Genomic DNA, 24,878 nt, shown 5'->3' on the forward strand with positions numbered 1-24,878 from the left:
GAATATGCAGTTTGGCAGCTCCTTGCTTACATGCCGGCTGCAAGAGACTAGATAATAACTGATGTAGTCCAAAACTTGGTGGTAAAAAGTTAACTTGCAATTTGTTTTAAATAATAAAGATGCTAGGTTAACTTTATATTAGTTCAGCATTTTGAATGATGTGGGTTTAAAAAAAAATAATCTGGTTCTACAAGCTTTAGGATGGATTTACTGTACCGTTGAACCACAGTGTTCTTTGCTGATTATGCTATCAAATTACTATGTTTATCTCTGAAGATAATGAAAATTAATTCAAAATTGACTTTTCTTTGCAAACCTTTTGGAAGCAAACTCCTGGCTAGGGAAACCAGCCTTAATCCAGCATTAACAGTACCTTTTTGAATGATTTTCTGTAAAAATTGTAACACCTATATTTGGGACCCAAACTACTGTGGGAAATAAAGAGTGCATATAGGTAAAAATCACACTGCCTCTAATTGCTTTTCTTGTCATATGTCTTGGAAAATCAATAAATGCTAAAAAAAATAAATAATATTTTTTGTAAGGGTAGGGGTGCATTTTTCTGAGAGCATTAAGCAAATACTTCACCTGTTGCAGAATGCAGCATAAAAACTAAGCTGGCAAAGGAATAAAAGATGATGGAAGTAATCCTGTTTAAAAAAAACTGTCCGGAAAACACTGGCAGCTTACTAAGAAATATCTAGTGAGTCATTTCAACAGTTTGTTAAACAATAGGTATATTGTTTTGGCTCCTAACATGTAGGTGACCTGAAATCTCCAAATAATGCTTCAGGCTCCGGCAGTGCACCAGGATATCTGTCTTTTTCTGTGAACACCACCACTGTCTATGTGGCACCTTCTCAATCTCATTCTTTTCCTGCTTCTGTGCCAAGAGAGGAGACTTAAGGTGTCTCTCTGGAAATGTGGCGGCAGGGCTTATATCCTATTCACAGTTTAAAGATATTTTGCAACTAGCAGAGTTAGATTTGGGGTTTTGCAATAAAAAAGTTCCTTCGATAGGTAGAGAGAATAAACTTTTCATTCCTTATGATTCCAAAGTGATCTTTTCATTCCTTATGATTCAACAAAACTCAGTACACTTTCCATTTAAAAAGCCAATCAGCAGCACAGTATAACTTTAACCAAAACTTACAGAAACTTAATGCTTCAGTAAATTGCAGTTGGATTGGATAGTCCTTCTCTGGAGTTACAAAAATCTCTGAGATGTTGACACCAATATGAAGATAAAATCTGGTGACTGCTATATACTTAATAATGTGCATAAATCCGTCCTCTTCTCTTTTCCTTCCTTTCACCCAGAATCCTTTTGACATAGCAAGTGTTATTTTCCATCACTTTGCAATTGCATGGCTCTGGTGCATCACACTTGCACACTTTCCACAAGCTTTGGAGCTGCTGATTGATCTTATTAAGGAGTCATATCCAAATTATACAACAGGAGTCAGTGGTCCTTTTAGAAATCTTAACAAATAGCGTTGAGTCAGCTGAGGAATAATGTACTTACTGACGAGAGTGATGCTTTTAAAAGGAAGTGTCATACATAGCTGTTTCCTAATTGTTGAAAACATTTGAACTGAAAGCTGTTTAAAATATAATGATGCTTCTGCAGAGAAGCCTTTCATGTCCCTGAATTATTTACAGTGCTGGTCTGCTGCACTTGCTTTTCTGTCTGCTTTTCATATGTATGCAGAAAACCTGAAATATAAAATGAGTGAGATTTGCATCCGCCTTTTTTCTTTGCCCTTCAATAAAAGGAGGTGATTTTTTGTGTCTCGGTGGTGTAAAGGGGTGTTCCTACTGGAGGTCAAATTATCAAACCTGGAGAAAGAGCCAGAGAAGAAGTACATCTATGAAGAACCACAAGAACTGCTAAAAAGCAAAATGGAACAATTTGCACTCAACTTCGAGGAAGAAACAGATTACACAGGGGAGGAATTTGGAGAACAACAAGAGTCCGTGTGCACCTGCTGAGATACAAGCTATCCTTGCAGTGCTTCTATGAGCTGTTTTGGGTTTAGCCCAGGTCTTTCTGAAACCAGCCTTTTCTGATCTTTTTCGAAACATTATATTTTCTGGTACTTGGTATGTGTGATAGAGCTGAAGTTGTCAATTTATCAAATAAGGAATAGAAAGGGAAAGTAGACACAAGAGCTAGAAAGACTCTACATCCTACAGAAACTACCTGGTAAAAGGAGCCGCTTGGCAAAAAATGCTTGCATGCATGTGGAATCAAGTACAGAGAAGACCATAGGAGAAAAAAAAATAATTAAAAAGCCTTACTTAATTTTACTGTCTAGTGGTAGAATGGTGGAGCAGACAACAAGTTGGTGATTCTGCAGTATTTCTCTCTGCTCTTCAAAGCATATGTTGCATCAATTTATAGTGGGACAGAATGTACTTTTAGGGGAGAGAGAAGTATGCATACTGGTGTGGTTTTTTTATTTTTTTACTTTATCCCACCATCCATCCCTCTTCCACTTCTTCAATAATCTGTAGAACACGTGACTCTATATCCCAGGAAAAACTGAGATTCAGCCCTAGAGAAATGTCTGTAAATAGCAAAGGCAGCTGAAGTCTTCAGGGGAAGGATAAAATAATACTAGCAACTAGTGTGGAAAAAGATTCCAGGCTGCAATTAAAGCAGGAGCTCAAAGAGATTAACAAAGACAGAAAAAGTAGCATCTGTGCGTATTTTAGACAGTGGCATGCAAATTATGAAGTAAAACTCCTCATTGCGAGTCGGGGCGAGGGAGGGAGGACAGCACCACACGTATCCCAGGCTGGCAGCCATCCCCCCAGGGCAGCGCTGGTTGTCTGCAGGATCTGGGAAGCCTGGCTCTGGGCAGGTGTGGGGCTCCAGCCATGGCGCTGCTGCTCCCGGGGTCTGCCCTGCTGTGTGCCTGGGCCCCCCGTCGTGGCTTGGCCACTGTGGTTGCACAGGTGGTTTAGCAAACGGGGATCATTTTGACAGAACTGGGTTAGCAGTGAGTTTCTCTGCAGTTTTGAGAAGAATTGGCAGGAGGATACAAATCTGGGACAGTGATCTGGGATGCTGACAGTAGCGATGTGGAGCACAAGGGCATGCATCTACAAGCGGGCAGCCAGAGGACGTGTGGGGGGTTGAATTAGCCCTCATTGGGTCTGTAACTTCATATCAAGGCAGAAACTTCTTTTTCTGTTTAAAGTGACAGAGTAGAGGACAGAAATTATCAATTTCCAAGGGCTGATATGGCTGATACTGCTCATACCACCAACTGTATACAGGACAGAGGGTGTCACTATTTTAAACTAGGAGTAAGTATACTGGTTTGCAGAGCTAGCTGCAACACCTGATACAAGTTATGAACCTCTTTAGTACAGACAGCTGCAGACATTAACTTGGTTTCATGGATGCTTTTGGTACAATTTGAAGCAAGAACTAGAGGAAAAGCATGAGTTGGTGCTTCCAAACTGAAAGTGAAAATTCAGATGTGCCATAGTGGCCATTGACCTCTCATTGATCCATGTTACAACCTCAGAAACTATAAGCTGTTAAAGAAGTATCTTCTCCAAAACATGTGGATCGCTGACAGTATTCCTTCGTACGAAACAATTCCACCTTCTCACCTCCATGTCTGAAGTGGATACAGAGCCGTGAGGAGCTGCTGATGAGTGTGTCCAGACCGATGCAGTCATAATGACTACAGCATGAGAAATTCCTGCCCAGAAACTGCAAGTGGTGGCAGATACACTGAAGGGGACATGACCTTGGGAGTGCAGCATAGGTGGCTTTGTGGAAAAAGTGCTTGGATGTGCACCTTATGAGTAGGTCATGAGGTGGGTAGTTGCAGTGCTTGGGGACTGAACTGCTTCCTCAGTAAGAACATAGAGTCCTTTTTGAGAACTGTGAAGTTCTCTTTTGCTTCAGGTGCAATTTCTTAAAAAGTACTGGTTAAGAAATACTTTTTTTTTTTTCCCATCAGAAAGGAACAGAGGCAGCAATGAAATACTTTGAATTGAAAGGGCATTCTCATATAGCACTACACCAGCAGAATTTATCAGTCTAGTTCTTAGCTTTCTATTTGACGGATAACTTCTCTGCCCAGAGCTTATTCGAAAGTTCCAGGATGCTCTGGTGGACCAGAGGCAAGTGCATTGGGCAGTAGGTGCTGGCACTACTGGAAGCTGCAGGTTTCTTTAAAAACGCTCAGTTGATATTGTACTGTTTCCTTTTTAAAGCAAGTAAATACAATGGTGACCTTGCCTGTCAAGTGATTACATTGTTAGGAAAAACCTTTAATAGCAGCATTTTCCATAACCCTAGCTGTTCAGCAAACCTACACTTTAGCACAAGAAGCTCTTCTGATGAAGGAAGGCGAAGAAGAGGATTGTTCATACAGACTAGTCAGCCCCAGACAAAGTAGACAAAAGCGTCATTTTCTGATCTCCGAGATGCAATTATGGACAGGCTGAATTAAACAGGTATACAAGGGGGTGGAGAAATAAATCTCCAGAGGATGTTGGCATCAGTGTAATAGTGCTTGCTCTGAGTGTAAGAGAACGTAACCACTTTTTGTGTTCTAGTCCACATCAAGCAGACTGTTCCTGGTCTAAAAATATTCTCTGTGGTGACCTGCCTGAGAATAATTTTGTATCACTTTCCTGACTTTATTTCTGGCTTTTGATTTCCCATAGAGATCTGAATTCTGATGGATTAGACCTGTTTCTGGGAGTAATTGTGGCAGTCTTGTCTTGGCAAGGAAGGGCCCTGTCTCTGGAATGTGCTTTCCTTGGCAAGCGCGGGGTGGTGGCAACCTTCAGGGTGGGACAGGAGACCTATTTATTTACTTTGGTTCTTATGCTTACTGTAGGGGTTTTTCTGTGTGTGTCCGACTTTGGATGCCAATACTTCTCTCCCACCCATGGGCTCAGTGATAGCTACACCCTGTAAGACATACATTGCGGAAGTGTTCATGTCTGTTTTATTAACAGATGGCTGGTTTAACAAGCCCAGCTGTAGGGTAATATTTTAAATTAACAAAGTCGTTTGTTAAAGCAGTTGACTTTAACAAGGCGTGTTACTTTCTACCAGTAAAAGTGAATGAAAAGCTCTGGAGTAGGTAGCCAAAAGGATTGTTTTATCTAGGTCCTTCCCCCTCCCTGCTACTTTGTTTGATGTTTCTGTTCACCTATGGTTGGAACCGTCCACGATCACTCAAAGAAGACTGTAAATTAATATCAAATATGGTAACAGTCATCTACTTATCTGCAGTGTTGGAAGTCCTACTGTAGATTGGACAGAGAGGACAACAGTAAAAAAGGAAACCAAACTCAAACCTCTTATCTTCCCATGAGCACGTGGATTGCCTTACAAGCATGAAACTACAAAGACTTCTCACTTCTGCCTTGCAGGGCCTTTTCTCCAAAGTGATCTTTTCTTTCAACCTAGGCATACGACAAAATGCCTTCAGCCCAGCTTCTCTCTGGCTTGTCCCACAGCTGAGACTCATCTACTATAATACCTGGTAGAAGAATGTACTGGAGGCCATGTAGCCAAGTATGGCTATCTGACAGTGGCCAAAAGGGGGTACCTAGTATAAGAACAGGGTGAGCAGTTTGCACAGTTTCTTCATCTAGCCTGCAGCCATTTGCAAACCAGGGACCTCCACAGCCAGAAAGGGAGTTCAATGTAGTTAACAAACATTGGTGGATTTCCCTTCTGTGAATGTGCCTCCCCTTAAGCCCTCACTAAATGTGTTGAATCCACAGTGTTTGGCTGTGAGGACTTCCGTAACACAACTATGTTGTGTGTGTAGAGGCAATTCCCTTGGGGTTTTTTATTTTATTTTTTTTAACCTGCATCCTGATGTTTTCATTTGATGTTCCCTAGTTCTTTTGCTGGGAGAGACAACAACAAATTAGTTTCTCTGGGTGCCACTCATGAGATCTAGCACAAAGAGAAAAAATATTCTGTCAAATCTTAAGTCTTCCTTTCTTCAGATAAAATAATCTTTCTCTTGCCACCTCTCTTGTATCAAAAGATAAAAGAATTGTCACTAAAAAAATCCATCTGACAGGTAGGTAGTCACAAGAGATTAGCGTGATGTCTTCCAGCACCTCTGTTCTGGTAAAGCATATAGAAGGCAGGGCAAAGGCGGGTATCACCCACTCACTTTTTTTAAGAGCTGGCTCTTCCTAGGCAGAGAAACAAAACACCAAACATTGCCAAACCCACTGCAACTTGGAGATGTTGTTAGGAAACATGCCAGGACCAGCACTGCCTTCTGGTTGTAGGTGGATATTGGCAAGAAGTTCAATGCATGATAACCAGGAAGGGATGCTGGAAGTAAGCAGCTCTTTTTGCACTCTAACAGTGAAGTATTCACCAGCATTTATGCTTTATCCGTGAAGAAACTAAGACTAATGCTTATGTTAGTGCCTGAGCAAGGAGAGAGCCCATCTTGTAAAACTGAGCACCATGGTGACTTCACAGGTTTCCTCCACTGGTTCCCTGGAGCTCCTCAGAAATGTGTATTTCATCATAGCTTAGCTGGAGCAGCTCTGGATCTTTTTTTTTTGTAAGTGATTGGTGCTCCAGTGTGCCAGACATGGTACAAAGTCAGCACAGTCCCTCTCTTGGAGTCCCTGAAGTGCCTGCTCAAGTGCCAGCTGTCTCAGGTTTGGAGAGTATTTAGCAGGAGTGCATCACCATTTTTATGCCAGAGGTCAAAAATGAATTAGGGTTCCTTCTAATGTGTGAGGGCTTCCATCCATTGACTTTTGGAAGTAACTTGGACCACAGGTTACTGTTGCACTCTCAGATATTAAAAATAGATGGATCCTGAGAAATTACAAGATTTGACTACAGCAGGCAAGGGATACTAACTCAGCACTGATTAGCCTGTCTCTGTACTTGAAGAACAAACTGTTAGTACAAGATATGAGTGGAGCAACTGTATTTAGAAGCATGTTTCCAGGGAAACATTAGTTTCTGTGGAAGACAACCCTGAGACATGAAATTTTATGTGACTCTTGGGACAAATATAAGTTTGAAGACTTCCCCCCCCCCTCCCCCCTTGCTTTTTATAGCAAGTACATTCTGCTCCAGATTTATGCACTTTAGACCTGTATGGTAAAACCTATTTTAACTGTGGAGTCCAGTATCTCAGTGGATTTCATTAAGAAAAGGGCCCACACAAGCTGCAGTTTAAAGATCCGTCACTTGCATAGCAACTGAAATCAAAGCAGTGCTTTCTAAGCATATCCTTGCGTGCCATGCAAAGTGTGACTTAAAAGAGCAAGGCTCAAGATGTAACTTGGTTTCTTGTGTGACATTAGAGAAGTCAATTAGCTGTAACTTGTTTGTAAAATCAGTATTTCTTCCCTTTGCCCCTAAAACTGCAAGAATCCATTTATTAAGCATTTAGAAGTCCAGAGAAAAAGGGGCAATTCATACTGACTGAAAGTTTTTCCTTTGGCTAGCTCTTCCTCCTGAACCCTGACAGTTTCGTCTTTTAACTCCTTGGCAGCTCTCTTACCAGGCAAGTTCTCTAGAAGACTGTTGGCTGTCAATTAATAAGCAAAGTTTATACCAAGGAGATTTCTGTTGAAATTGAAAATACTATGAATTTAGATGTCTAAGTACTTCTCTTCATTATTTTGTAAATTGTAATTTACTTGTTCAGAAACTCAATGTTTTTTCTTGCCTGCATTTTGTCTGTGACAAAAATATGTGCTTTGCTATATAATTGTACTTCTATACCTGATTATATATATATTATTTTTTTTTTAAATGGAGAATGTGGTCTGGAAGTATATAAATAGAAGAAATTATACAATGGAGCTTTAATGAAATCCTCTGTTAGTGGACACAGAAGTAAATCAATTGGTTATTAATTTACCAGCAGAGACAATGGAGCCAATACTGGCATTTGTAAAAGTCAGCATTTATCTCTGTTTTTAGTTTTCTGGCCAGGGTACAAGAGGGCAGATAAAGTTTGTCTTGGGAGTTTGAAAGGCCCATGGTCCTTGCTTCTCATCTGCTAACGTCAAAGACTCTTCCTTTGCTTACGTATGTGAGGTTTAATGTGACTGTCCATACGACAGCTATAAAATTAAACCTTTTCAGTGCTGAGAGAACAGAGTAACTATTATTTATGTCATAATAAAATGAACTACAGATTAAATCTGTTTGGTTTAGCAGACAAATAAGAGCTAAGTCCTGATGCCTATCTTTAGCTGTGGGTGCTGTCAAGAAAGAGTCTCTACGGGACACAGCTGTGCCCAGAGGACATGAGGACTGGCAGGCAGCCTTCCTCGTGCTTTTGGTGTCTTTTCCTATTTTACTGAATTGTCCAGTTGAGTTGCTGTAAGGAACTGGAGTGTGTTGTCCCGAAAGCAGCAGTGTCGTGTCCTCACTGTTCTCTTTGGGTTCTCGTCCGTCCATCTCACATCCTACAGATGAAGAAAAATGGAGGCCAAGTAGCTATCTTTCTGTTGGAAAGCATGCATGTTCCAGCTCTGCAGGATGTGAGATGAATGGGGGATGGAGGCTTTCCAGACCTTAAAGAGGTGTGCAGCAGGTTGTGGTGTCATAGCATCAAATCATGATTAAATTCTGTGCTTAGGGATTTCTGATAAGCTTTCCCCACTTAATTGCCACCGACATGTTTCATCTGGCATGGAATTGTAAGTAATTGTATTACTGTCTTTGGTCCATATTTGCTTTTATCACCTGCTGATCCCCATCAAAGCAGGAAAAACCCTCTTCTGACAAGATGTCTCCACTCAGATGGGTCACACCTCCTCTGCACACACCACAGAACATGAAAATGAAGAGCGTGCATGTTATTGGTATTGCTATTGCTGACCGTTTGAAAACAAACAAAAAGTGAAATAACTGGTCTGGCAGCCAGACACAGCTGTAGTCAATAGTGTGAGCTGACTGGCAGTAAAGCAACACGGAGTGAAGTTATTTTTCAATCAAGTTAGGCTTTACCGAACTAATCCACTGAAACTGCAAAGGCTGTTTTCAGTAAACTCGTCACTTTATTAAATGGGAGCCAAAGCCAAAGGAAATCCACTTAAGAAAGAAAAGTTAAACAATGTAATTCTGCAGCTGTAGAAATAAATTGGAATAAAGAAGGTACAGGTTCAAAGCCATTCTTACAGTTAAATTGCAGTCATTATAATTAATGGAGAAATAAACTGAAAGATCATCATGAAGTTTCACTCTCTTGCAAGTGAACTTACACCAAAGAAAATCCCCATCCTGAATTTTCCAGTGACTTGCTTATGAATGTCATGTTGGTGAGCAAGGGAAGAATGGTCTGCTGATGAAGTTCAGTTGTACTTTTTCTCCTTGGTTACTTCCAGTATCATAGAGTTAGTAAGTAAAAAGTGTTGCTGTCTTTACAGCTTCACTGCACTGAGGTTGAACTTTATACAAGTGCAAACAAAACTAGCACAAGAGTGACACACTGTTGTCCCATTGGCATTCCTTTCTTGGCTGGGTAAATGATGTTACTGATCAGCAGTTATGATATTGTTAGATAGATGCATCACAGAAATCATTTTATGAATTGCTTATTCTATAAACATTAGGGCCTGACTGTGTAGTTGTCACCAAGAGTATTTGCCTGTCTTTACAGTCAGTGTGTGTGTGTTTAATTTCAAGATCCTTTCAATACCATGAGTGATTCTACTGTTAAAGTTGAGAAGCACACAGATCATGGAAATTTGCCTAAGGTTTCAAAGGGTTTCCTTCAGACATTTAAGACTCTAGGCCTCTCCTCACCATCTTCTACATAGTAATTTTTAACAGAGGTCATACTCTGGTACCCGTGACCTTCCATGCAATACGTTGTAGCAGAGTCTAAATGCTGTCTGGCATTGGGAATCCTTTTATTTTTCTTAATGATACCTCAGTTTCAAAGTAGCATCTTTTGCTTAAAGGCTTACTGTTCCCCTGTTGCCATGCAAGAGGCTGCAATCAGGTAGTTGTGTTCCTGATTATTTTTTTTTCTCTATGAAGATTTCATTGTGTTTCTAATCTTGAGGGGAACTGGCTGTATGATCATGTTGTTTTAGTCATGATTATGCAATTCTCTGGTCTGACTTTGCGTGTACCCTGTATGCTGTGAGTGCTTTGATGAAGCTCATTGCCATGCACACTTCCAGGCCTGCCACAGTCCTTGGAAGATGTAATAATGTCTTTCCATGACCCCAAAATGACAGATATTGGTGATATATTGACTCAGGCTCTTGAAACTCCCGAGTTAGGTCTCATATTCCTGAAATAATTGATTTGCCTCAGGCCATTTCATACAGCTGTAAAGAATAGATCCTGTTCACAAGAGTTAAGCTTCTCACCTTAAAACCAGACTCTCCAAGCTAAGCAGTTGCTGAATGGTGTAAGCAAGGCAACGCACCGACTGCTGCACAGGACCTTGACCATCTGCAAAAGCTTCTCTGCTTAAAACACCACGCAAAGACTGAATGGCTCTGATACGGCTCTAATACAGCTCTGCAAGATACATGGGGGTTTTGTAAGAATCTTATACAAGACTTATACAAATAGTACTAAACCAGCTTTGAAGTCTCTAAGTCTAAGCCATAGACACGACCTTAGTGAAAAGAATCTGATCATCCTCTCTCACCAAGAATTCAAATGTCCATGCTTGTATTAGCTCAGCTGATCTCAGTGTTGTTGATAAGGTGTTGCTGATGTCAGAGGCTGCATGCAACACAGCCTTCCTCGTGCTTTAGGTGTCTTTTCCTGTTTCACTAGATTGTCCAGTTGAGTTGCTGTAAGGAACTGGAGTGTGTAGTCCCAAAAGCAGCAGTGTCCTCACTGTCCTCTTCAGTTGCTTATCCATCCATCTCACATCCTACAGATGAAGAAAAATGGAGGCCGAATAGTGATCTTTCTGTTGGAGAGCATGCACATTCCAGCTCTGTAGGTACCTGCAGGCCTGAAGAAGGTGGATGCATCACCTATTGGCCATAGCCAGCACATACCAGCTGTCCTCTGTGCTGGAATTGGCCGTTGTGCCTGTCAGAGTGAGAAAAAGAGACAGAACAGGAGCTGACTGATTAGAGTTGTTCTGACTCCTACAGCAGTAGGAATGCTGTCAGTCCTCATGCTCTGCATTATTCCCATTATTCATTATCCCATTATTGACATTCATGATTTGATGTGGCAAATGGATAAAAAAATGCAAGGAACACACATTAACCAGAATCCTGTCATTCAGGCTTGGGGTGAGAGATGCAAGGCAGTTCAAAAGCTTTTGGGGGATGGAAGAGTGAGCTAATAGGGTAGTGTTATTAGATATATAAGTGCTCTCAGGCCAGGGGCTGATGTACACAGCAGGACAGCTCTGCTACCAAAACGCTGTTTGACTCCCTTGTGCTGTCCGTGGCTGAAGTGTTTACTAAGCCTCTTAGTGGCAGTGCAGATCTGTACTGGGTTAAAGGGTATGTAGAACTACGCTTCTGCATGGTGCAGCTTGGAAGTCCCACCAAGCAGGCTGCAGTGACTGAACGGTTCCTTGTCTTCATCTCTCTAATAGTCTTCAGGAGTGGCCAAGAGTACCAGGAAGCTTGGAAAAAACAACTTCAATGGGCACTGAAATAAAAATATAAGTAGAAGACTGATTCAAAGGGTGGTCTGTAGAAGCCAGACCCTCTGACAAAAACTCCTTCTCTTTCCAAAGTGCCTTTATTCCTCTTGTGCTGTGGACTATGACATATATTTGAAGGTCCACCTTTCTCTGGAATGTCTGATTACTGTTCTGAGTACAAGCTAACATAGCAAATAGAATGGCTTATGTTCCATTTTGAAGTATATCTCTTAAATCCATCTCAGGAGGGATCGTTATGCATGTTGAGCACAGTTCAAAGCCACAAAATACGTGTTTTTTCCATGAGCTTTATTTTTTTTAAACTTGCCTTTTGGAAAGATATGATACCATATGAGAACCATTGAGTATATTAAAGGAAGAGCTTGTTGCTTGCATGGTAATTAGTCCCTGAAGCTCTTGGTGGTCCCCTTTTCTCCTTTGCTACACAACACAATGCTACGTCTTGTCCCCAGAGGTGTGAAGTCTGGTAAGGAGGATCACAAAGCTCATCAGGTTGAAGGTGCTGTAACACCTAGCTATGTTGTAACAGTTTGTTTGCTTGAAAGAAGATTGTCTTGCTATGAGTAATACTGTACATGAGGAATGCCTCTCTGGTAAATTTTGTTTCTGGAAATGCCCATAAGTAACACAAATATTTGCTTGGCACTTAAGTCCAAATTCTTTTATATTTGCTTTTTCTTCCGGGTGGATGTTCTGTGTGGGCCATGAAAGAGAAAGGGTGAATTTTCATGATTCCTGCCATGTTCATGTTTGAATTTCAGAAAAGAATTGCAAAAAATAAGTAGAAAGGTGGTTGTTGTCCTGGAGGCTACAGGTGAACTATTCAGTGACAGAGTCAGGAGGCATGATAGTGTCATGTTGAAGATGTACGCAGTGTCTACAGCTCATTGTGCTCTGGTCTTTTGACGGCATTAGTTTAATGCTGTAAAATGGTACTATTTTAGTGTTGAAGCCTCAAAACAAGAAAACCTGTATACACATTTCTTTTCCTTGGGTTTTCATCCTGACAGGTTTGCTGAAACCTGCCTTCCGGCATACAGCTGAAAATGTGGAGCTCTGTGAAGAGCTTCAGTCAGTCACTGCCACATTCTGGGAGACTCTTGGGAAGAACTGGGATCCTGAGTGTTATAGCACACCTCATTCCAAGCCCAGTCCAAGATTTTGTCTGACACCTTCTAGTTTTGATTAATTGGGAAGCTGTGCCAATGCTATTTCCAAACGATCTTCACACATTATAGCCTGGTCTGAAAGCCTGCTGGAGCAAAAGAAAGACTGCTACTGACTTCAGAAAAATAGTTTCTCTGCTAACATTTGGCAGCTGGATAGCATCACGCAGAGTAACGCCCAGGACTTCCAACTCATGGTTCTGTGTGCTACCTAAAGCAATGCTCACCAATGTGCAGAGGGGACCAGGCTTTCTGCTATGCTGCCCACAAAGCCTGTGTTAGGGTTAGAGGGGGACAGAGTTAGGGTCAGGGTCTCGTGGGGGAGGGAGGCTACATGATTGACTTAGCTGGACACTCAGAATTTTGCTGTTCTTGATGTGGCTGTAACTTCTGTGGCAGCTACACTTTTCTTGGATAAGCAGGCGTAACTCTTGAAGCATACTTCCCAGAAGGTCATTTAAGACAAATGGCAACTCCTCAGAAGTATCCACTGGTTGCTGCTAGGCTCTTGCATTTTACAATGCATCTCAAAAAGGACCTCTACAGTAGTTCAGCTTTTTAGCCATTTTAATCTAACTTTGGCAGCTTACACTTTGCCTTCATCCATTTTTAAATGTCAGTTGCCTTGCTCTGCGACACAGCACCTTACAGCATAGCTGCCGTCTCTTGTGTTGTGTTTTTGGTTTTGTTTTCCTCTCCATCCCTCAAAGAATGGTCTTGTACCTTCTGCTTCAGATCACGTGTCTGGCCTACAATGGACAAAGCATCTGCTTATTCCTTCAAAGCCACAGGATTTTGTGCTAGTTAGTATTAATCTCTGCAAATCTCTTCAGTCTTTTGCTATTGGAGTTGCATGTATTTCTGCATGTTTCTAATATTCATCTGACTACCATGGTCCTCGTTTTGTTTCTTCTGTGCCGCTTAATGGCTTTGATAGGAGATATTAAAGGGATGGATAAGTGGGAGAAAGGCAGAATGCAGTGTGATTCTGTGTCTTTTTCACTGGGGACACCCATCTGAGGCTGCTGCCTTTCTTGAACATTGCAGTAGGTTTTGGTGGTCCGTGCAGTGGGTTACCCTTTCTGGCTTTCAATACTGTTTTTGCAGTACTGCACATGTGTAATCACATTTTACTTCTGAACCTCTCCTAGCGCTGCAGTGTCCTGTCCAGAAGGCTTCATAAGCATTTCTTGGTTTGGGTAATGTACTGGCTGGGTAATGTCCCCGAGTTGTTTGGGGACAATGGGGGAAGCAGGAAGGAGAAATCCAGAAGCCACAGGCACCCCAATAAGCAATTCTTTGTGATTTCATGGCTTCTGCAAGGTAGTTCTGTGTCACACCACATTTGTGGTTGCTTTTCCTTACCCGATTGTGGAAAGGAAACTACTAAGTACAAGTTTCCCACAGGTAAAGGCAAATTCCAAGGAAGATTATACGTCTCCAGCAGTTGTCTCCTCAGCCCTTCTGTACCACCCTGTCGTTCTTTGAAGGTCCTGGTTACTAATTGTGAGAGTTCAAATTTTGTATTAAAGGCTGACTCCTGTAAAGGAGCTCAGGAAGCTGCCCAGGACTTCTGTTGGAAGTGGATGTGTTGCAGATCTCCTGTGCCTGCATTTTATTCCTTCTACTCGCAAATTCAGTTACAGTGGTTTCAAATGCATTGAAGTACAGTTAACCACCAACCTATTAACATTAACTGATGGACATAGGGAACAGTGGGACTCTAGGCCCATGCTAGTTCTCATCTGACCCTGAATGTCAAGAAACAACCCTGACACATAGTGTGGGTTTTGTTGGGCTTTTTTTCTCATCTCAAATTATTCAGGCTTTAGCACGTTTGTCAGAACTGATGTAAACCAGAATATATTACTGCATTTCAGCGTTGGATGTCTCAACAAAATTAACCAGCTAAATGGATTTTTTTCCTTTCTGGAAGGAAAAAAACATAAACAAAAGGAATTTTTCACAGTCTAGGCTTTCTAGGTTTGCCACAGCAAACAAGGATAAATGCAGAGCAGTGGAGATGAAAAAGCCTGGACTTTGTGACTAGCCCTTACTTGGTTGAGGTAGGGTGGCCTCTGGAAGATGTTGTTTTCTTCTTAGGTGCTAAAGGATGAGCACAGAGATCTTCAGTTAGGAGTGACACATGAATACTGGTATAGGTACAAGGCATTCTTTTCTGTGTGGGAGGGAAAGGGCTGTGCTAGTGCTGGTAAAACCATGTTGATTTGAACTTGATTCAGGAGCCATTCCCATTCCTCTAAGTAACAAGAAGAGAGGGTGAACTGGTACCTTGCTGAATGCAGTGACTATAATTTTGTTCATTTCAGAAGGGCACTCCTGATTTTATTTTTGGGCAAGTGAAGAGAATCAGACCTGATATACTCAAGTAGGTAGAAAAGGTGCAAGAGGTTGAAACTGAAGTTAAGCATTGCCCTTTGAAGCAGAGTTCAACGCTCCAGAAATGGCAAGCGTTGTGCATTTTGTCCACTGCAGACCTGGGGACCTAAATACTCCCAAGAAACATCAGCAGACTGAGGAGGTGAACTGTTTGTAGAAACTAGTACTAGTGCAGCAAATGGCACTGTAACACAGCAAACCCTGGGCTAGGAGCAACTCTCAAACCAAGATGTTGTAAATATGCATCGCTCCTAATGCCATTGCTGCTAATAGTAAATCCTGTTAATTTTCACGTACAGAAGGAGGTATTTCACTCCTTGTACAGATGTAACATACCACAAAAGGTGTGCAGAGTCTGAAAACCCCTTGCTGGATCGACACTTAAATCACTTGTTAGATCAGTTCCAAACCCACTGAATTTAACCGAATTACTACTTTGTTGGGTCCAGTAACCTTCCCAGTAAACACTGGTTTGTTTCATTCAAAGTGTTCAGAACAGAATGGTATTCCTCTTTTTTTAAATTGTCAGTTTTTGTTTCATAAGAACATTCCTGGTATGTAAATGAGAAATTTTGTTAATCTGTTCAATAACATTTTCCATGTGTATAAAAAGTTATGAGAACAAAGATGTTTGCTTTGTGATTGAAGGGTACAGGGAGGGGAATCTCTACCATCTGCCATGACCAAATTAGTTTTCAAGGGGAGGGAAATAAATCCCTCTCATTGCAAGCTATTTTGATCAGCTCTAGTAGTAATATTTTATGTAGGATTTCTCTTCCAGAGCCCAGTAGAATTTACAAGTAAATGCATCTTTCTAATACTTTGGTAAGAGGAACATCTGTCTCAGACATTGTGAGGATTGAAGCGCTAAGAGTTTTTTAGAAATCTCATATTCATCCTGCAATATTTGTCTGGTGTATGTAATCCTAATATACCAATTGCAGCAGTAAATATTTTGGTATAACCAGACACTGAACTCCAAAAGAAACCTGTTTAGCTGCAGCTAATGAAAATGTAATGCCTGTGATGGTGCGATGTTTGTGTTCTGCAGCACCAACCTGAGTTTTAAAGAATTTTAAACCACTAAGACTCAGACTCTGCAACTTTGATGGAATGAAAAAGCCTCAAGCTTTCAACACCTGCCATAGAAATTTAATAAGGACCCTAATAAATGGGTTAGTTTCAACAAACAATTAACTTAACAACTTCATCTGGAAGGCTTAGAGGCCCTGTTTCATAGGAGGTAACTTGAGAGCATTCTCACATTATATAGTGTAGTTAATGTTTCCTTTAGAAAACCAGAGTTTTTAAGATTTAGTATTTCATGTGCTCCAAATTACATCAAATTGGCATATGGTACACAACAAAGCCTTCAACCCCTGTATAGATCAAAAAGAAAATTCTTCTAAGCTGTTTGGGGGTTTCTTAAGCATAAGGAAAATATATAATTCCCTGGAATTCAGAAGCTTATAAAATGAATTTTGTGGGCAGTTTGGATAAAATTGTTGCTTATACTTTGATTATTCCATTAAAATTCACACCCCTACAAATATGGAGATTTTCTTGTAAGTACCGAGTGCTCACTGAGCAATGTAGCTGGACTGCACCATATAGACTGGAGAGGAACGTGTTTTCCTACACGTTGTCTTATATTGTGAGCTATTTTTTCAGCCTCTTGTGAAAGTATATAATACAGATGAAGTCTCTGAGGGTTCATAGTTCAATGTGTTTAATGTAACTCTGTGTTGCAGTGAAGCAAAAGTAGAATATTTACATGCACTTAGCCCTGCCCTACTTTACATATTTCATCTTAAAGTCTCCATTCGCTTTGCTGTCAGTTGCTACCCCCCACCCAGTCTCCCCTTCTCACCCCCCCCCCCCTTTTTTTGTTTTTGTTACAGCTCACCTCTAATCACCCTTCCCGTGTTGGATGTGTTGCTTGCATGTGCCCTGTCTTTTGTCTGTGCATCTGGACTTTGTCCCACCTGTTCTGTTTGAACAGTAAAAGTTCTCTTGGACAAGGGTCTGTGTTTCCTTACAGCTGTTGGTTGGTACCCCATACCTAACATCGACATTCTGTATCTAATGGCTGACTGCATATGATAACCAGTAGCATGGCCTTTATTTGCCTGTGAGGGATATGCAATTACTTGCATCGATATAGGCAAAAAAAGGTAGAACAGCAAAAAAATGTAGAACAGCATGCTAGGATTCATGTGTCCCAGCTGCGCTGTATACAGAAGCAGATCTTAGTCAGACGTCACCCTTTTTTTGCTGGTTTGACACCAAAATCCACCCTGGCTAGTCAGAGCTATCAGTCTGGGTCTAATGAACGTAATTAAACCAAAAACCTAAGAAGTTCTCTTTAGCTAATGGTATTGCTGGCAGCCTGGTCATGATCTGTAAAAACAACATGGGCTTTCACGTCTGGAAACACACTTTTCAGTGTTTGAGACACAGTAGCACAAACTTGGAACGTTGCAGGCAGCACATGAGCAATTTTAGTTCGAAGGTGTCAGTCTGGCTTCCTTCATGAACATTAAGTTTGCAGAGAAAACAGTATCTGGACTTGATGGTATAATGACTAGTAATCGGAAATACCTAGGCAGAGTCACAGTGTAGGAACATCATGAAGCCCAGGCTAAAATCCGCTTCTTGTTTTACTTAATGGCCTGGAGTTGGGGTAATTCAAAAGTAGATTGTTTGATGTGTGTTCATTACAGACTGTTGCTTGGCTAGGTGAACCAGGGTTCTGGGGTGAAGAAGGCAGAAGGAGAGGGATTTGCATTTCCCAGGACTTAGGGTGTATGAACCATGCTTCATCTTGGCGTTAGGCTGTAGTTAAATATCATACATTTGCTCATATATTTTTGTTGTGTAATCAGAAGTGCCATTTTCTCCTGATGCAAGACTTTGGTAGATGCTCAGATACCTCCAGAGCCATACACATTATGAGCTGGTTCTGGGCTGGCCACTGGTTACTGATGAAGTGGATATAGGACGATTCTCCTCACAAGTTATTGCCTCTGAAGCCAAGGGCAGTCAAAGCATCCTCTGTCACAGTCTGGTGGCCAACACCACCACTTCTGTCTTGAAAAGTTGCTTAATGTTAATAACAGGTATGTTTTGTATCTATAGAGGTTATAACTTGCAGTAGAAACAAGGAAGCTGGCTTTTGTGTGTGTTATAAAACTAGTGGTTAGCAACATGTCTTGAAGGTAAGTTGCAAGTGGATTTAAAAGCCAGCTTGGCCTGTTGTGAAGGTTTTAACATCATCTGATGATGATATCCTGGATGAAATGCTAATAGCTTTGGAAGTAAATTTAAGTGACCTTCTGCTTTGCTTTGGAGTAATATCCATACATGCAAATCAAGCAGTTTGCTGAAGCCATGTAATTACGCACCGACAATTGTTCCACTCAAATCAGCTTCCACATTTCATAGTTCCTTCATGTGCCCAGCCCCATGGTGGTGTGCCTCAGAGAATTATTCGTAACTTGTTCTACAACAACAGAATAAATAGTATTTAAAAGGAAATCAATATTTGCTATCTCAAATTTGCTGTTGAATGTAGAGGTTGTTAGGGGATTGGCTTCTTGCAGGTATTGCAACAGTAGTGACCTTTGAGGAGATCTGAAGGAGGAAGGAATGGCATTAGCAGGAAATGCCTGAGGAATTTTTAGGCTGGTAGGGAAGGAAACAGTGCCACAAAGGAGAGCAGCCGAACTCTCTTGTCCATTAACAGCTTGACCCTGAATTTGCCCAAGTGCTTTTTGAACTAGTTACTTTTATTCGGTGACAAATTAGTTGCCGTTGCCGTAAGATGTGACAGACCCGAGTATCTATCTTTGTGAATATTTATTTGCAAACTAGGGTGCAGATACGGTGGCAGAACCAAACTCTGCCAAATTCTGCTGTCCTCCAGAACACAGTTGTGGGGTAGAGAACTGTGTGGGTTATGCAGTAGGCTCATCATCCTAGCAGTAAACCTTTTCCTTCTCTAGGGGTTTCTTCCCCTCTAAATTATTGCAGCTAGTGCCAGTCAGTGCCTTACCTGTGTACTTTAATATAAATACTGTGCCTCTGCAACATCTTAGACCCTACCGTGGAAAACCACGTTGCGGTTGGGCTTATTGGAAGAATAGGGAAGACTCAGTTTCTGTGTTGTGGTCAAAATTTCTCTTTATGACTTTTCTCTTATGTCAGGATCTGAGCTGAACCAAAATGGCAATTCCTAACTTTTTACTGTGTTCCAGCATTAGATCTTTGAATCAAACCCTCACAGCAGGCATCCTTCTTTTCCAGCATAAGATTTGTGTGCAGGCCAGCCATATGGTCTGTGTAATTATTATTTTATAATGGTGTTATTGCTCTCTAGCTGCCCAGTAAACACAGTGCAGTTTCAGTAAACTATATACATAAGCCTAGGAACTTTAGACTTGAATGATTTTCTTCACTTTTATACAATAGTAGGTGCGAAGGAGAAAAAAAGATTCCATTTAATTTATAGAAACTGTATAAAGTTTATAGAGTCTCTACAATCGTCTCAAATGAAAAGGTGGTGGAGAAGAGGGGCTGTACGGAAACTGGGAGGTCCACAAAGCTGGAGGAGAATAACAGTTAAAGGCACACATCGGTAAATACCTGTGCTGAACTTTTCCCATTAACTCTACCATTGAGCATATGGACTGCATTAGGAGTTTGTCTGCCTTAGGGATTTTATAAACGCATTTCCTCCCCTTTCCTGTTCCCTGTCCAGTTACTATTGCTTTAGACTATTACAGGATCAGATAGTGTCCATTCTGGGGTTATCGTTCTTACGGGAAAGAGGCTATTTGCTGTAGAAATGTCCACTGGTTTCGTGTCAGAAACCTGTGTATATATGCAAATGCTTTCCTGAATGTGCTTTTGCTTTTTTTCCTTTTTTTTTTTTTCCCTTTTTTTTTTTTTTTCATATGTGAGCTTCCTGAAGCGGTAATACCAGCTTGGCTCTCCCATCCTTTGAGGCATATGTGCACCTCTAATTTGCGTCGATGGCAGAATTTCTGCAGCAAAATTAGGAGCCAATGTGTGCTTAGCTTTATGGATGATCTGTAAATAAACACAGCTCTCTTTTGCATCCTTATTTACCCTGAAAATGAAGGTTGCCAAAGTGACTGATGAAAAATAGGACCCAAAACGAGGAAACCAAGCCTCTGGTGAAATCAGAAAATATTTATTTTGCTTCTGTGTACCTTCCTGTGATTTCTTTCTGATTTTGTTAGACATTAGAAGTCTGTATACCCAGCCCATTTGATAAGGTCTCCTGTCCTCTCCAAAACCTGGCAGTGCCCATCCGAGCATTCCTGAGCATTTCAGAGAAGCTTAAGAAAGAGGTGGCCCCGTTGCCTGCTGCTAGCTCCTGCACCCATTCTGCCTTCCCCTTTGCACCAATACATGTGTTTGAATGAAAAGAAGTATATCGGGAAACAGATCTGGCTGAACATTAACCTCCACCCACCCTCAAAGTTAATTTTAACAGATTGATTGTGGAAGCTACACCCTAGGTGACACATAGCACTTCTGCTCCTCAGCCGTGGATGTGTGAGTGCATGGAAAGCCAGTTGTGGGGCCGAGGTGCTGAAGGAAGGGAAGCCCAGGAAATATGTGACGTCTCTTAGTTTATCGTACTTCAAGATTTGTAGGTGGTAAATGCTATGGGTTTTTTACAGATATTCTGGATCTGTAATATAATTTACAGTGTCATTTGTAGAGAGCTGTTTCAAATCTGTGCACATTCTTCTAAGATATTTTAAAGGAAAAGCCAACAGCAATAATTAGTTTGGCATTTTCCATGTTTTCTAAAGCACTTGAGGGGTAATGAATTTTTTTAACCAATCTTACATAAAATCAGGTTTTACAGGAACAAGAGGACTTAAAAGGCCTGAACAGCCATTGGTGACAGATGTAATTCATGCTGAAAGCTCTGTTCCAATGCATCAAAATACAGAAAACAATTATACATATGATTAGAGACTGCTGACCCTTCAGTTAAAATGATCAAAAAGAAGAATATTAGTTTGATTTACGGAAGCTACTACTTAATCTATAATTAGTCTGACCAATAAAAACAAACCTGACTTTTACAGAATGTGATTTCCCAGTAGATCGGTTAGCTATTTTTGTAGGGCTGAAGAAACACAAAATGGTTTTAAAATGTATTTGATATGCTCTATGAGTAAATTGAAATACAGCATATAACTAGATTTAATAGGTTTTGTTCATAAATTGCCAGATTTCCTTAATTCAAGTGAAATTTGAGAACCACTCGAGAATAATTGTCTCTAAAATGAAATATTACTTTGTCAGTCTACTTCATTTATATTAAATATATGGTTTACTTCTTTATATTAGAAGGTAAATGAGAGTTGGTCAGTAATATGATTCCCCTTACACTTTTGCTGTAGTTCACTATGGAAATGGATTCAGGAAATGGCAGATGTGATTAAAAACTCGTCAGCTGGCCCAAGAGCTGTTTGTACAGCACCTAGCATACAGCACTTCTGGCAAGGAACAAGCACTCCTCATCTTATTGCAATATAAATAAAATGACTTTTCAATTTAGGGACTTGGAATTTTGATTTTAAATGCACTGCTTAGGAGCTTGGGAATATGAGATTTGATGAGGCTTTTCCATTCATAAGAATGAAGACAAAATTGTTGTGTTGGCTAATGTGATCTTGTTTCCTTGTGCATGCAAGTAAGTACATTGGAATCCACACCAGCCCAATTTGCATGAGGGTGTCAGAGTAATAATCCTATAAATTGACATAGAAGGGTCAAGCTGCCTGCTCAGAGGCTAACATCACTGGAGAGCTGTGCACAACACATGGATGTTCACCTCTCAAAAGCTACATGGAAGATTGCAAAACTAAGAGAGATTTCTTCTGACATCCTTTAGAATGCATCTACAAGTATATAGATCATGTCTGGGCAAAGAAATAGAATAAAATATCATAGCTCAACCTTATATCTCCCGATTTGGAATATATTTGTTTTACTCACAGGGCTGTCATGAATTCTGAGGGTTTTGGCATCAGTTTTTGAAATTTCCTACCAGCTTTCCCTCTTCTGGAAACTTAAGTACTGTTTTTTGTTTCTGATATTTCCAGTGGAACGGGAAAATGTACAGAAGAGGACCTTTACCAGATGGATAAATCTACATTTGGGAAAGGTAAGGCTGACAAACAGTCTTGATATTGGGATACAAGGACACAACCATAGACATATTGCAGTTAATTCTTTTGATAGTTAAAATTTGGAAACAAAGTTGACTTCTGTGCATATGGGGATGTTTGGAGGGGAATGAGGGGAAGCTGAAAGCATGTTTCTGGGTAAATGAAAATTGCTTTTCAGGTGCAATGAATACTTGGCTGGCTTTAGTTCATCTCAGGTGCATTGAAGTCTTTAATGCTGCTGACTGTTATAATGAGGCTGGAATTTCCCCATAGAATGTACCCAAATAAAATCAAATGTGGTTGAGGCTGCTCTGAGGTGATGATGACTGTGTTCTTCCTTGGCCTGGAAGGTCAAACATCTGAGGCACCATGGCCAAAGACATGTTCTTCAGAACCTGGCTTCTTCCCACATCTGCAGACAGGAAACATTCCTTGTTAGTCATGTTTTGTAGGAGCTGTGTGATGGGCTCTTTACATACCCACTTATGTTAGAAAACTAATTTTTGGACTTTAAGATGTAATTGTTTTTGGAATTTAAGATGTAATTGTTTCTTAATCACACCATAATATGGCTATTGAACTTAATTTACCGTTCTTATTGATAGTAGGTAAGTACTAACTATCCTGAGTAGCCTGCCATCCAGAGGACAACTTTCCTGCTGTTGAGGATGAAAAAAGAGGAAAAAAAATCTTAATATTACTGAGACAGCAGCAATGTTTAGTGGAGGATCAAGGAATGAGACCAGCTTCCTGATCTAGATGAAGTCCCAGCTTGGGCTGGAGTTTGAACTTCACAGTGCTTTTAGTATCTGTAGCTAAATTTCATAAAGTACAGACTGGGACAAAGTTTGGGCTACAAGCTGACTCTCAGTCTAGCTCCTGTAGTTGTTGGGAAGTGATTGCATTTTAGACGTAGTAAAGTAAAGGGTTTTAGAAGAAAAGCATCACATAAATATGTTGCTGAAGTCCACCACTCTGCAGTGAGTCTTGCTGAAGGAACAAAGGTATCCTCTTAAATCTCACTGGAAAATCAGAATAAGGCTGGTTGAAAATGTTTTGGCTAGCAATTGCTCCCAAAGGTCTTTCAGAACGAAGGCGTTGTTACGTGATGCCTTCATGAATCAGGCTCTAGGGCTTTCAACTAACTGTGATTTTGGAAGTTGTCAAAAAGGGTTATCAAGTATGTGACTGTGGAGGAGGTCTTTGATTTACAGAAGGTATTAGATCATAAAAAAGCCTGTAGGGTGCTGTTAATTCTGCTGTGCCAAGCATATGAAGTCTTAGAAACTTTGTGGGCAGGTGAACTGTTTTCTCTGGAGTGCATACAAATTATTTTCCTCTCTGGTTCAACAAAGAAAAATGCTTTTCTGAAGAAAGGGCAAAAGTTTGATGCTATATTAATGTTTTTCCTGGAAGTGGCATAATAAACATACCTATGTAAATAACGAGAGCTTTGCTAGAGCACTCTAATTACAGGTGATTCCCCAAGGACACTCATGAAGTAAGGTGGCTTCTGTCTTTATCCTCAAAGAAGCACTTCTTGCAGAGTGGCTTCTTTCTTTTAAAAGCAGCAGTGAAGTTGCCTTCTCGTACTTATTCAGGAAACTTAAGGTGTGCAGTGTCCCCTTTTTGAGCAGACCATCCTATCTGGGTCATCTTTTGAGAGGTTCTGCTGGTCATGGGATAATCAGGAGTAGTCTGCAGCTTCTGAGTTCTGGTTGTTCTTGTCTTAAGTACTGAAAGAATAAAAAAGGTTTGGGTTTGAGGCTTTCATATAGATTATTTCATTTTGAAATGGATAATACTTAGCTTTTTTCAGTATGAAGCATTGTTTTTTACTCTTTTTTAGATTAAAGGCTAGTAATGAAAATGTGTGGTCCCAGTTTGCCAGAAGCAGTGCTTAATCAAACAGTAGTGCATTGCCCAACCAAAGATAAAAAGATTGGGTTCTTCAGGGACACGTGAGTAACACCTGAACAGAGTATAATCGCTGCAGCTGAGACTACCCCTAAGGGCTGAGCTTACTTGGCTGTGTGCCTCACAGTGCACACATCATCAGACACCTTGGTGAAGTGAGGAGATGGTTCCTTTTGGAGATTTGCTGAGACGAGAGAGACACAATACAAGAAGTTGCTACTTAAAGTACTTAGAAAATGCTGGGAAACAGAATGGCACCACCAGAAACCTCACAGAGGAGACACGTCATTGTGGCCAGCTAGATCATGGATTTATTTCAGCATAAAGAGGTATTTGTTTCTGCTGGACTTGACTTAGTCTAAGGGATCAGCATCCAACCCTTGGGTGGTCGCTTCCTAAAGCAGAGTATTTAGGGTGAGATTCTGTTACAGGAAATCTGGAATAAGTCCGTGTCTGATCTCAGTTACAAGAATACCACATCTGAGTTTTAGCTCTGATGTTCCTAGGACAGAATTGCCACTGATGTGAATAAT

At 40.8% G+C, this 24,878-nt stretch overlaps 1 protein-coding gene across 2 annotated transcripts in view; it reads left to right on the forward strand.

Annotated features, from left to right (window-relative positions):
- Nucleotides 1–24,878, forward strand: part of CLMN (calmin) — a 77,140-nt gene that overhangs the window by 29,570 nt on the left and 22,692 nt on the right. For both annotated transcript variants that reach the window (XM_055715144.1, XM_055715145.1), the window contains exon 2: nt 22,363–22,424. In XM_055715144.1, coding sequence (XP_055571119.1) covers nt 22,363–22,424 — 62 coding nt within the window. The remainder of the gene's footprint in view (nt 1–22,362; nt 22,425–24,878) is intronic.

This window comes from Falco cherrug, chromosome 7 (genome assembly GCF_023634085.1).
Source record: "Falco cherrug isolate bFalChe1 chromosome 7, bFalChe1.pri, whole genome shotgun sequence".
Taxonomy (NCBI): Eukaryota; Metazoa; Chordata; class Aves; order Falconiformes; family Falconidae; genus Falco; species Falco cherrug.